Source organism: Carcharhinus amblyrhynchos, chromosome 6 (assembly GCF_965287045.1).
Source record: "Carcharhinus amblyrhynchos chromosome 6, sCarAmb.v2.hapA, whole genome shotgun sequence".
In the NCBI taxonomy this organism is placed as follows: domain Eukaryota; kingdom Metazoa; phylum Chordata; class Chondrichthyes; order Carcharhiniformes; family Carcharhinidae; genus Carcharhinus; species Carcharhinus amblyrhynchos.
In genome coordinates this window covers 118,429,582-118,444,157 of record NC_137329.1, presented here as the reverse complement: position 1 = coordinate 118,444,157, position 14,576 = coordinate 118,429,582, and the positions used below count along the sequence as shown (strand labels likewise).

Sequence of the window (14,576 nt, the reverse complement as noted above, 5' to 3'; positions counted from 1 at the left end):
TCCGGCTCCTGTTTCCTGCCTCCAGACTGAGAGTTCAGCAGCTGGGCTAGGCCCAGATTCTGAGACGGTGGCTGACGTCGCCTTCTCATTCACATTCACGTATGCGCAAACGGGCTACGGGACGGCGAGAATTACTTTTAACGAGTCGGAGAGGTGTTTTAATTTGGTGTTCGGTATTCTGTGGGAAGGTGCAAACTTGCTGCAGCTCGTGTCAGGAATAGTGAAAGGACGATGCCACGTCCCGTATTCCTGACATAAATCCCAACAAGCGATGGTGTTTTATCCAGTCACACTTTTTTACAAGCCTAAAATTTCATCTTGAGAATGGGCCAGGACTGAGAGGTTTAAGCTAGACATCGATCAGTTATCAGCAACATAGAAAATAGATGCAGGAGTAGGCCATTTGGCCCTTCAGGCCTGCTTTTTTTTAAATATAGCATCCCTACAGTGCAGAAGGAGGCCATTCAGCCCATCGAGTCTGCACCCAGGCCCTAACCCCCACATATTTACCACGCTAATCCTTCTAACCTACGCATCCCAGGACACTAATGGGCAATTTAGCACAGCCAACCCACCTAACCCGCACATCTCTGGACTGTGGGAGGAAACCGGAGCACCCAGGAAAAAAACCCACACAGACACGGGGAGAATGTGCAAATTCCGCACATACAGTGACCCAAGCCGGGAATCGAACCCGGGTCCCTGGAGCTGTGAGGCAGCAGTGCTAACCACTGGGCCATTTAATAGGATTATGACGAATCCTCAATTCAATACCATACCCTGTTCTCCCCCCATACCCCTTGATAACTTTAGTGGCTAGAAGCCTATCTATCTCCTTAAATATATTCCAGAATTACGTGCTAAGGAATGAGTATGTGGCTTTACATTGTATTTATAACTTGCCCCTAATGACTGAAGTGGTTTAGAAAGACAAAAATCTTGGACACTCATTTTAAAGGATGGAGGTTGGGGGTTTATCTGGATTTTGGTCTATTGGGCATCACCAATCACACTTCCTGATTTTTATTTTGACTTAATTTGCTCACTTGTACCTTCAGCAGACAGCGAGTCAGGTCCTTAGTACGCAAGAACTGCCTATCTCTCCCCTATACCAAACCACAGTCACTTCCTGGCCAACGTCACAGTGTGCATTTTATTAACCCAAGATTACGACGATATTCTGTTCTGGTCAGATGGAGAAAATCGTAGAATCCCTACAGTGCACAAGGAGGCCATTCGGCCCATCGATTCCATACCAACCACCCAGGCCCTATTTCTGTAACCCCGCACATCTACGCTGCTAATTCCCCCTGACACTGGGGTCAATTTAGCACGGCCAATCAATGTAACCAGCACATCTTTGGACCGTGGGAGGAAACCGGAGCACCTGGAGGAAACCCATGCAGACATGGGGAGGATGTGCAAACTCCACACAGACGGTGACCTGAGGCCGGATTTGAACCCGGGTCACTGGCACTGTGAGGCAGCAGTGCTAACCACTGCACCACCGTGCTGCCCTCAAAGATGTTTGCCGGCATTAGGTATCATTGGGAAGGGTTGTATTATCTGGCTCCTGTGAGGTGACAGCAGATACCAACATTGTGCTTCACATCAGAATCTGGCAACGAGAACACAAGGTCAGAAGTATGGCATAAATATTATTCTTCAGTGTGGCACAGTGGTTAGCACTGCTGCCTCACAGTGCCAGGGACCTGAGTTTGATTCCTGGCTTGGGTGACTGTCTATGTGGAGCTTGCACATTCTCCCCATGTTTGTGTGGGTCTCCTCTGGGTGCTCCGGTTTCCTCCCATAGTCCAAAGATGCACACATTAGGTGCACTGGCTGTGCTAACTTGTTCCTTGGTGTTCCAAGATGTGCAGGTTAGGTGGATTGGCCATGCTAAATTGCCCCTTAGTGCCCCAAAATATGTAGGTTTGGAGGGATTAGCTGGGTAAATGTGTGGGGTTATGGGAATATGGCAGGAGTGGACCTGGGTAAGGTGTTCTTTTGGATATTCGGGAGAATGGCTTCCTTCTGCACTGTAGGGATTCTATCATCTCTTACGATACCAACTGTCTCTGAAGGGATCTCCACCCAATGCTCATTAAGTGGTTGAGATGTCTGGTTGCGACTTGTTTGGCAATGGAATCGAGATAAATAGCCTGGGCACTAAGTCCACCAAAGATCATGAAGATTCACTTGCGATCATGTTAGTTCCCAGTATCCTTAAGAGTTCGAAGTGAGCTTTTCAGTGAGGTCTCTCTTCCCCGTCCTCTCCCTGCAGTGAGTGGGACTGCTCTCACCTGGTTCAACTCTTACCCATTGCAGTGCAAGAACCTCCGGAAATGGCTTCTCCCCTTGGCTCTGCACTCCTATATTTGGAGTCCTTGAACGGACTAAATCCTTGCCCCCCCACCCCACCCCAATCTTCCAGCTGGCCACATCACCCACAACATCAGACCGCAGATGGATACTGGTGGCAGTCAGCCCTGCTTCACTTCCACCTCTCTCTCAAGCAACATTGCTTCTTGTCTGAGGAACCATCAATTCCGACACTGAAACATTGGGAAGATCAAAGCAATTGCCTTCAGCCTCTGCCATTAGACTGTAAATCTACTAAAACAGTGGGTTGCCGTGCCAATGCTGGATGCTAACATCAGGAGACTCTCTAATTCAAACTCTGCTGCTATTAGCACTTCCTGAGCACTTCTTTTAACAGAGCTTTAAATAACATGCACACAAATACTCAGGCACAGGCGTGTCCGCATGCATGACAGATGTAGACGCATAGCAGTGTAGCTGACACACACGCACACAGACAGAAGGATACAGGCGCACAGACTCATACACACATGCTCAGGCACACATGCACAGACATGTATCCACAGATACACACATGGACAGACACAACATGCACATACGAACAGGCTCACAGACACAACATGTGTGCAGACACAACACACACGCAAATACAAGTGCTCACAGCCACATGCATAAACACGAGCGTTCATGGACACAGATGCACACAGACACGTGCGCACTTGCTGACACACAGACGCACGCACTGACACACACATGTGCACTCACACACACAAAAATGTGTGTGCATACAGACACACGCACAAATACAAAAGTCTGAGGTCACGTACCAACCGACTCAAGAACAGCTTCTTCCCTGCTGCTGTCAGACTTTTGAATGGACTTACCTCGCATTAAGTTGACCTTTCTCTACACCCTAGCTATGACTGTAACACTACAATCTGCACTCTCTCCTTTCCTTCTCTATAAATGGTATGTGTTGTCTGTATAGTGTGCAAGAAACAATACTTTTCACTGTATACTAATACATGTGACAATAATAAATCAAATCAACACACACACACAATTCACACACACACGCTCACATACACAGATGCATTGACACAGACATGGAAACAGATATGTGCGCTCACAGACACACAGATACACATATGCATGCCCACAGCAGACATGAACATACACATGCACACAGGCACACCTGCTCATGGGCACACACACATGCAGAATGCACATGCACAGACACGCATGCTCCCAGACACAGAGGCATAGGCACAGACATGGCCACATATGTGTGCACACAGACACACAAACACAAACGCACGCCTCTCACACACACAAGACAGTTTTAAATTTCCCCGAACACACGGCAGAACAGTTCCCTACCTCGTGGTCATGAAGTCACTCTTCTGGCCTGGAGGAAGAAGGAAACAGGTTTTGATTGTGGAGTTGTGTTGGGGGGGGGCAGCAGGAAGTTGTTGGCGAGAGAGTCCGGCAGGAGCAGGGCAAGCGGCCCAGACCCCCCTTCCTGCTCACCATGTTCGAATCCCCGACTCTGAGATGGCGACTTAAATGTAACACAGCCTCATTTAACACAGCAACAACTCTGACTGAGCGATAACAGAGAAATTATCCAAAATTAGTGGATAAACAAAGTTACTCCAGGAAAACAGCACTCGACAGATACACTGTCAGCCGAGTTTTATTGAGATACAGCACCACATTCTGGGTCCGGCCCACAGAATAGAAATATTCACCGAACCTGCTGCCCTGTGCTCTGCCTCAAGGGTAAGCAGCCTTGTTAAAAATACAAAGCTCCTTTTAAATTGGTTTCAAGGGGGCCTGTGATTGTGTCTGCGCCCAATACTTAGTATGCAATCCTTGGAGAACGCAAGGCAAAAGGTGGGGGGTGCGTGGGGGTTTAGAAGTGCAATGTTTAAGATGGTTAAAGGATTATCCTGATGTTGTGAGACTTTTTACTAAAGGATTTGAATGAAACTAATTCATAGGGTGGTTGGAGAAGTTAAACCGAAGGGGCAGAACCTCAAATTTAGAGTCAGGTGGCACAGTGTTTAGCACTGCAGCCTCACAGCGCCAGGGACCCGGGTTCGATTCCCGGCTTGGGTCACTGTGTGGAGTCCGCACGTTCTCCCCGTGTCTGTGTGGGTTTCCTCCATGTGTTCTGGTTTCCTCCCATTACGTTGGATAGATTGGCCATGCTAAATAGCCCCTTAATGTCCAAAGATGTGCAGGTTAGGTGGATTGGCCATGCTAAATAGCCCCTTAATGTCCAAAGATGTGCAGGTTAGGTGGATTGGCCATGCTAAATAGCCCCTTAATGTCCAAAGATGTGCAGGTTAGGTGGATTAGCCATGCTAAATGTGCAGGCCCATCCAGATACGAGGGGGAAGGGAAGATCCAGGCTAAGAAACTCTTTATCGTGAGGTCAGAGCTGACCTTATGGGCCAAATGGCCTCCTCCTGCCTGTAGGGACTCTATGTGGGATTCTAATGTCAGATTATTCAGCAGTGATATCTCAAAGTGGCAGGCAGTGGTGTAGTGGTATTGCCACTGGACTAGCAACCCAGGGTAACGCTCTGGGGACCTGGGTTTGAATCTCACCACCCCAGATGGCGGAAGTCTAATGATGACCGTGAAACCATCGTGATAGGAACCCAACTGGAAATCTGCCATCCTTACCTGGTCTGGCCTACAGCGATGTGGCTGACTTATCAACCACCCTGTGAAATAGCTGAGCAAGCCCACTCACTGGAAGGACAATTAGGGATGGGTAACAAATGTAGGCCTTGTCGGCCATGTTCCAAGGAAGTGCGTATTTTATAAATCAAATTAACTGGTGGAGCAAGTCCGATGGATCGGGTGGGTCCCCACAACCGCCCCCCCCTCACTCTTTATACAGATGCAACTTTGGAACCATTTTGGGAAGATTGTTCCAGAAGACAAAAATGGGCCTTGACTTATCTGGCATGTTGGCATTGAGGCTTCTGGTGGGTGTGGGTGAACACAGTAAGAAGTCTCACAACACCAGGATGTGGGTGAGCCAGACATTGGCAGTTGGTGGCACCCAACTAGCATAAAGGAGACTTAACAAAGCACAAGATAGGTTTGTAGGTCCACTGAAAAGTGAGTTACCTTCTCCTAGTGTCCGGTGTAACAAGTCGTGCTTTGCCTGAAGCTTCATGATGAGGTTGCTGCCCTCAAGGTATTCTTTAAATTTCTGTTGGGAACAGAATCCAGGAATGTTACACATGAGGGGCCTGGATTCCGATCGTTTCCGACAACGAGGGAGCCGGAATAAATACACACCATGAAGTAGAACTGTTCCGTCTCCTGCTGATTGGCCCGTCTCTTCGCGATGCTCGGTTTGCTCAGGTATGTCTCCGACACAGTGGATTTGACGGACTCTGTGGACCGGCTGTGCTGGAAACACTCTGAGACGTCGTAATCCTCGATGGTCACCATGTCCTGTATTGTCTGCAGAGTTGCTTCCATCGTCTTTTTAACCTGGAGGAAAGTTGAAAGAACCTAACGGTTACACGCGACTCCTTTTGGAAGCTCAGAGCTCCCAAAACGCTCGGCAGCCAATGAAATCCTTTCAAAGTGTGGTCACTGTCATGAGAGGCCATGACAGGATAGATAATGAGTTTCCAGCCGGGTGGAGAGGCTAGAACTAAGGAGGCAGAGTCTCAGGATAAGGGGTTAATCATAGGATGAGATGTTGGCCGTAGGATGAGGGATTGGCCATTGACCGAGCGGTTGGCCATAGGATAAAAGAGTTGGCCATCAGATGAGGGGTTGGCCATCAGATGAGGGGTTGGCCATAGAATGGCCATCAGATGGGGGGGTTGGCCATTGGATAAAGCGTTGGCCATAGAACGAGGCATTGGCCATCAGATGAGGGGTTGGCCATTGGATAAAGGGTTGACCATAGAATGGCCATCAGATGGGGGGTTGGCCATTTTGAATTGGGATAATCAGAAATTTCTTCATTCAAAGGATTGTGACCTTTTGGAATTCTCTACTGAATTATGGGTGATTATGGGTGCTCAGCTGTTGAGTTTATTTAAGGAGATCGATAGATTTTTTTGGGCATTATAGGGATCAACTAATATGAGAACAGGATGGAAAAGTGGGGTTGAGGTAAAAGATCAGCCATGATTTTACTGAATGGTGGTACAGGCTTGAGGGGCCAAATGGCCCAAGCCTACTCGTATTTCTCCAGTTCTTTGTGTAATATGACCCTGCTGCACCCTGGGACAAGGGCACAATTTTTAATTATGTGACAGGTTCCATAGTGTCCTCAGCTGCTTCACGGAAGCATGAGGTTCAGGGATTCCGAGGGGGGCAATGCCTGAGGGGCGGCACGGTAGCACAGTGGTTAGCACTGCTGACTCACAGCACCAGGGTTCTGGGTTCGATTCCCGGCTTGGGTCACTGTCTGTGTGGAGTCTGCACGTTCTCCCTGCTATTGAAGGGACCTGTGGCCAATTGCGAGCCCCACAATGCCCAGAAATATTGCCCTCGCCGCCCAGCCCGATCGATGGGCAGAGTGAGCCAGTAAAATTGCAGCCAGAGAATGCTTAGGGTCTGGAATGCACTGACTAAAAGGGGTTTCAAAAGGAAATAGGATAAGAACATGAAAGGAAAGCATTCAAAGGGTATGAAGAATGGGCCAGTGGGAGGGGTTGGGGGAGCCAAATTGCATACAGGGAGCCAGTATAGACTCAATGGGCTGAATGGCTCCTTCCGTGTCTGAACCACTTCATTTGGAAGACCACTCAATGTTATCTGGGGAAATAAAGTGCGATCACTGGTTATAGGCAAAGACAGAACATAGCAAGATCCCACAAACATCAGTGAGGTGATCTATTTATTAATGTAGTTGGTTGACTGGGACACCACGAGAAAGTTCTGTTCAACTCTGAATAGCGCCATGGGAAATTTGACATTCATTGGAGCAGGGAACTAGATCCTTAATGTTTCAGCCAAAGGACGGCATCTCTGACAATGCAGCACCCCCTCAAAACGGCACCGGGGCGTTCATATTGACCATGTGCTCAAAGCTCTGTGTGATGGCTGAACCCGTCAGCTCAGAGCCAAGCACGACAGCACTCGACACACCTTGCCTGGGATTTTCCAGCCCCATCGCGGTGGGCTCACCCCGTGGCAGAGGCAGCGAGCCAGTCTGCTGACTTGGGCGGGACTGGAAAATCTAGCTGATGGGAGAGGCCGGAAAATTCCGGCATTGCTTTTGCATCATTTCCTCATCTTTGGCCACCTTGGAGATGGGCAAGGAATGGGAGTGTTTGAGCAGTTGGGAAGGTGCCTCATTGGATGAGGACACTATGGATCAATGAGTCTTAAGGCAACAATCAATTTGGGGGAAGGGGATTCTTTTAAACTATCCTCGACTCTTTGAGATTTCCATACTGTGGGCAAAGAAAAAATGGCTACAACGATTTAACAACAATAATGGCAATAGTGGAGTGCGGAAAAGATTTACTAGGATGCTACTGGAACTTGATGGTTTGAGTTATAAAGAGAGGTTGGATAGACTGGGAGCATAGGAGGCTGAGGGGTGATCTTATAGAGGTCTATAAAATAATGAGGGGCATGGATCAGCTAGATAGTCAGTACTTATCCCAAAGATAGGGGAGTCTAAAACTAGAGGGCATGGGCTTAGGGCGAGAGGGGAGAGATACAAAAGTGTCCAGAGGAACATGTTTTTCACACAGAGAGTGGTGAGTGTAGTAGTAGAGGCGGGTATAATTTTGTCTTTTAAAAAACATTTAGACAGTTATGTGGGTAAGATGGATATAGAGGGATATGGGCCAAATATGGGCAATTGGGACTAGCTTCGGGGTTTAAAAGGAAGGGTGGCATGGACAAGTTGGGCCGAAGGGCCTGTTTCCATGCTGTAAACCTCTATGACTCTATGAGTGGCTTTAAAATGGCTTTTCAGACTGAGAGTTAAGCATGCTGGGATTTTTGGTCAACTTATAAAGTCAGATGCAGGTTGTCAAATTGCTCTGGTCTGGGAGCTGTGATCAGAAGCTTCCCAGATAAGGGAAGTTACTTATATTAACCGAGACAGTGTGGCTTTGATTTTTATGGCTATTATGTGTGGTACATGTCAAATGAACTAAGTATAATGGCAGCGTTTGTAAGTAATTTCACTGGATGTTCGAGCCATGTGGTTGGTTTCTGATTACACAGTTGGCTGGATGACAGAGAATCTTCTGGAAGCGAGTGGAGAATTGTGGATAAAAAGACATGTGAGCCTTTGTTTGCCAATGAAGATGCCTACCATCGCAAGAGGGCGTGTACCCTGAAGGATGCTTCAGAGAAGTAGAAGATAGATTCTATATCGAGGATATTTCTTGGCCAAGGTTTTCCTAAACTTGGTAGTATCAATTTTCAGTTAGATAGTTAAAGTTAATGTACAGTTAAGAGTTAAAGTTCAGTTGAAGTTCAGTGAAGAGTTAATAAGTCACAACTGTTTATGTTTGAGTTGGTACTAGAAGTAAAAAAGATTGTATTATTGTCCTTGTTTGTCTCATTAAACTGGAAGGTGTTTAAATTAAAGCTGCGTAACATTCTTGCTCATCCACTGAGCAAGGAACTGCATTCATCACCCTAAAGATATTTCCCCAACGGCAGAGGAAACTATTCAGGGTCTTTGACTATTAAGAGTTTGAAAGCAATTCCCAGGGGGTTTGGGCTTGAATCTGGAACCTTCTGCTCCAAGGGCGGGACACAGCCAAGCTCAGCACTCTGCAGAGTCAGAGCCACGGGACTGATTCATTCATAATCTTCCTCAATGCTGAAAATCTTCCACGGCAGTGATTTATATCAATGGAAACTGGCCTCTGACTGGAATGTGGCTGTACACACAGACACAGAGAGGGAGAGAAAGAGTGAGGAGAGACAGAGTTGGAAAAAGAGAGACGGAAGAGAGAGGTGGGGTGGAGGGTGTGAGGAGTGAAAGAGACATGGGGAGAGGGGGAGAGAGAGAGAAAAAGAGGGGGAGAGAGAGAGAAAGAGGGAGAGAGAGGCGGGGGGGAGAGAGAGAGAGATGGGGAGAGAGGAGGAAGGACAGAAAGAGAGATGGGGAGAGACAGAGAGATGGGGGGTGGAGAGAGAGAGAGATGGGGGGTGGAGAGAGGGAGAAAGAGAGATGGGAAGATAGAAAGATTGAGAGATGGGGAGAGAGAGAAAGGGAGAGAGAGAGGGTGAGAGAGAGAGATGGGGAGAGAGGGGGTAGAGGGAGGGTGGGGGGGTGGGGAAGAGGGGGAAGAGAGGGGATAGAAAGAGAAGGGGGAGAGAAGAAAGAGGAGAAAGGGGGAAAGAGAAAGAGAGAAAGGGGAGAGAGAGTGGGGAGAGAGAGAAGAGAGAGAGGGGAGAGAGAGAGAGAAGAGAGAAAGTGGGAGAAGAGAGAAGGGGGAGAGAAAAAAGAGCAGAAAGAAAAAGGACGGAGGGGGGAGAGACAGTGAGAGAGATAAAGGAGAGAGAGAAAAGGGAGATGGCAGAGAGAGAGAAATAAAGATTTGGGGGGAGAGAGAGGATGGAGATAGAGAGAGAAAAAGGGGGGAGAGAAAGAGACAGAAAGGAAAAAGCATTTTCAGAACAAGGCAAATGGAAGCAAAAAGCAGAAAATAAATTGCCAGAATAGCACCGGGATGATGAGAATTAGGGAAGGCCAAAAAAAATTGATGGCCGATTTTTCCAACAATTGGAGCTTCCATCTCCTTGTCCCCTGTGTGTATTTGTGAATCACAACTCCAGAAAACATCCTGGAAATAACTGCCCCAAAATGACTATTTAACAGAATTTCCACCAGACCCCACTCACTTGGACTCCACACAAATCAGCGTTACACAATATCTCGCCCATTGTTTCCTCATTTCCAGCAGATATTCCACATTCAAATCAACTTCCTTTGCTAAAATTGGCAACCCGCAGAAAATCTGAACAATTCTTGAGCCATCTCCCCAGATGTCCTGAATTATGTCCAGCTTGCAAAACATGCTGGAAGGGCTGTGAATGTTATCCGAAATTCTAAGAGGCAGCCTTTTCCAGATGAACAGATGTTCTAAAGGGACTTTCAGCACTCAACTGTTGGATTGAGTTTATTCAAAGACACAAAGGTAATAAAACAACATGAAGAAAGATTCCCCGCCATTTATCTCAGTGTATTTCTAAGAACCTACCTCCTCATTCTCGATCTTCAGTGTGGTCAGTCTGGACTGCAGCTGCTGATACCTCAGCATTAATTCTGCCTGGACAGGCTGCTGGGCACTGACCTGGCACACCTAGCAACACAAGCACAATCTCACCAGAAAGCTCCAATATTATCACTTCATCAATAAAAGCTTCAAGCATTCAGGCAAATTGAGCACTTTCCAACTGTGCAGAATTCTGAATGACACTCAAGGACTCCTGCCCTCCCTGGACTCTGACCCCCTCTCTTGTCCGACCCCCGACCTCGCTTGACCCCCGACCCCTGCCCTTGCTGGACCCCCATCCCCGCCCTCACTGTACGCCAATCCCTGCCCTCGCTGGACCCTGACCTCCCGCCCTCGTTGGGCACTGAACCCTGCCCTCGCTGGACCCCGACCCCTGCCCTTGCTGGACCCCCACCCCCGCCCTCGCTGGACCCTTACCACCTCCCCCCCCCCCGCTTCGCTGGTCACCGATCCCCACCCTCGCTGGACACTGACCCCCGCCCTCGCTGGACACTGACCCCCGCCCTCGCTGGACACCGACCCCCGCCCTCGCTGGACACTGACCCCCGCCCTCGCTGGTCACCGATCCCCACCCTCGCTGGACACCGACCCCCGCCCTCGCTGGACACCGACCCCCGCCCTCGCTGGACACTGACCCCCGCCCTCGCTGGACACTGACCCCCACCCTCGCTGGACACTGACCCCCGCCCTCGCTGGTCACCGATCCCCACCCTCGCTGGACACCGACCCCCGCCCTCGCTGGACACTGACCCCCGCCCTCGCTGGACACCGACCCCCGCCCTCGCTGGACACTGACCCCCGCCCTCGCTGGACACCGACCCCCGCCCTCGCTGGACACTGACCCCCGCCCTCGCTGGACACCGACCCCCGCCCTCGCTGTATCCCAACCCCCGCCCTCACTGGATCCTTACCCCCACCCTTGCTGGACCCCAACCCCTGCCCTCGCTGGACCCTGATCCCCCCCCCTTGCGGGACATCACCCCCACCCTCACTGTATCCCAATCCCTGCCCTCGCTGGACACCGACCCCTGCCCTCGCCTGACCCGCAACCCCTGCCCTCGCTGTATCCCAAGCCCCACCTTGCTGGACCCTTACCCCCGTCCTCGCTGGACACCGATCCCCGTCCTCACTGGACCCCCGTCCTACCCTTGCTGTACCCCAACCCTTGCCCTCGCTAGACCCTGACCCCTGCCCTCGCTGGACCCTGACCCCTGTCCTTGATGGACCCTGACTCCCGCCATCATTGGACCCCCATCGCACTCTCGCTGTACCCCAAACCCCGTCCATGCAGGACCCTGACCCCCGCCCTCGGTGGAACCCAACCCCCGCCTTGGTGGACCCTGACCTCTGCACTCGCTGAGCCCCAACGCCTGCCCTCGCTGGACCCTAACCCTCTGCCCTCGCAGGACCCTGACCCCTGCCCTTGCTGGACCTCGACCCCCATCCTCCCTGGATCCGGACCCCCATCCTCCCTGGATCTGGTCCCAGTTTTTGCCGAGGTCCACAATAATTCATTTTCCGACTGAGGTTATTCAATACTGATCAATCATCCTGCCTTACTCTCACCCCCCCTTCCCGCCTCCCACCTCCCTGTCTCCCTCCACTAGTCTCTCGCTTTCTCTCTCCAGCCCTGATCTGCCATCTGTACAGTTCACCTACACGAGCCCTGGTTAATCCAGCATTGGATTGGTATCCCTTACCTACTCTGACCTACATGTGACTTCCGACCCAGAACAATGTGGTTGACTCTTAAATGCCCTCTGAAACTCAGTCCAAGGGCAATTAGGGGTGGGCAACAAATGCTGGCCAGGATAAAAACAATGTTTGAACCTGCCTCCTTCTCAAACTCGGGGAGTACAATCCTGATCAGGAACAGGCCCCTTAGCCCACCAAGCCTGTGCCGATCACGGTGTCCTATCTAGACCAACCACCTGTATCCCTCTATTCCCTGTCTGTTCCTGTATCTATCCCGATAAATCTTAAATGTCACCAACATGTCTACCTCAACCACCTCACTTGGCAGTGCATTCCAGGCCCCAAAAACCCTCTGTGTAAAAAAAAAATCTCCCCCGCACACCTCCACCTCCCCCTTACCTTGAACTTTGTGCCCCCTTGTAATTGCCATTTCTGTCCTGGGGGAAAAGCTTCCAACTGCCCACCTTATCCGCGCCCCTCATAATTTTATAAACTTCTATCAGGTCGCCCCTCAACCTCCGTCTTTCCAGGGAGAACAATCCCAGTTTATTCAATCTCTCCTTATAGCTAATACCCTCCATACCAGGCAACATCCTGGTAAATCTTTTCTGTACTCCCTCCAAAGCCTCCACACCCTTCTGATGGAGTGGTGACCAGAATTGGACCGAGTGTAAAAAGACCAGTGTAAGATTCGCCCTGCGGGTGCCCACCTCATCTCCCATGTGTGGCTGGAAGTCAAATTTCACTGGTGGGCAGAAGGCGGTGTGGTACATCTCCATAAACCTCTGCTTGTCGCTGCGAGGGTCCAAGTTGTCCACAGCGTTCTCTATGATGTCCAGGCCCTCGTGCCTGGATGTCTCCAGGTTGTATTCAGCAGACAGGAACGTCCTCAGGGCCCGGTTTAGGCTGGCATGGTAACCCAGATCACAGCACTAACAAGGCAAGACAGCAAGAGAGAGAGAAAGAGGAGGCATTGTAATTCCAACCCAAATTCTGCACCTTGGACCCATAACAGGGGGCTTAAAACCACTTCACTAGGTGCTGCACTATCGAAGACCACTCTCTTGATGTCAAGCAACTTGTAGTGTAAAAATGGAGTCAAGTAGGCAGTCCTGTTAATCAATGAGGGAAAATGTTGAAGACGAGAGCCAGTTTATCCAACAAGCTCTCAACAAATTGATTTCTCTGTTATCACAAGTTGCAGTCAGAACTACCACTTCAAATAGAATAGGGGGGGTGATGGCCTAATGGAATTATTGCGAGGCAATTATTATTAACTGAGCTAATGTTCTGGGGACCCGGGTTCGAATCCCACCACGGCAGATGGTGGAATTTGAATTCAATAAAAAGTATCTGGAATTAAGAATCTACTGATGACCATGGAACCATTGTTGATTGTTGGAAATACCCATCTGGTTCACTAATGTTCTTTAGGGAAGGAAATCTGCCGTCCTTATCTGCTCTGGGCCTACATGTGACTCCAGAGCCACAGCGATGTGGTTGACTCTCAACTGCCCTCCAAGGGCAACTCGGGATGGGCAATTAACGCTGGCCAGCCAGTGACACTGGTGTCTCACCAATGAAAAATAAATTTACGCCATAATTCTACTGCCCCGCCCGCCATGGGAATCAGAGCGGGGGAGGGGTGGACCATGAGAAGGTCCATTGACCTCGGGCAGGATTTTCCAGTCTTGCGAGACCCACACAGACACGGGGAGAATGTGCAAACTCCACACAGACAGTCACCCAAGGCCGTAATTATACAAAATGCTGCAGCTGAGGGTCTATCAATAATACATCCCTACATATAGGGCTGAATTCTCCAGCCGCGCTGGTCTAAAAGCCAGAAATTCCCGTCAATGGGCTTTCACATTGCCCGCAAACCAGCCCGCCGATGGGAGAATTCCGGCCTCAGGTTTCCACGCTGACGTTGTCCAAAATTTCATGTTCGATTTTTCACATTGTTTATCCCACAGTTTCACAAATTCATACATCCTATTTCTAAACCGCGAACCCAGGAGGTAAGATCAAGGAACGCAATTCAGTCAAGCCCACTCTTATCGTAATGATTATCCATCGTGTAAATTATGGGTAAAATCGTCTTGCAGGAACACAGAGTATTGCAACACGTGAGCCAGTTTATGAATTCTAACCTGCATTCCTTCTAGTGCATATCCTGTGGACAGTGAGAGCGTACAGTCAGTTTCAGAATATTCATTTTTTCAATGTGAAGTAAAAATGTAATTATGAATCCAGAAGTTCCATTCATGCTAATACGCAATATTTATTTTTGAAAGT

General features: G+C 49.5%; 1 protein-coding gene across 3 annotated transcripts in view; it reads right to left on the bottom strand.

The window, feature by feature from the left end:
- srgap1a (SLIT-ROBO Rho GTPase activating protein 1a) overlaps positions 1–14,576 on the bottom strand; it is a 233,268-nt gene that overhangs the window by 51,927 nt on the left and 166,765 nt on the right. For all 3 annotated transcript variants that reach the window (XM_080191293.1, XM_080191294.1, XM_080191295.1), the window contains exons 7-11: positions 12,989–13,210; positions 10,548–10,649; positions 5,644–5,841; positions 5,470–5,554; positions 3,703–3,730 (exon numbers count right to left, since the gene is read on the bottom strand). In XM_080191293.1, coding sequence (XP_080047419.1) covers positions 3,703–3,730; positions 5,470–5,554; positions 5,644–5,841; positions 10,548–10,649; positions 12,989–13,210 — 635 coding nt within the window. The remainder of the gene's footprint in view (positions 1–3,702; positions 3,731–5,469; positions 5,555–5,643; positions 5,842–10,547; positions 10,650–12,988; positions 13,211–14,576) is intronic.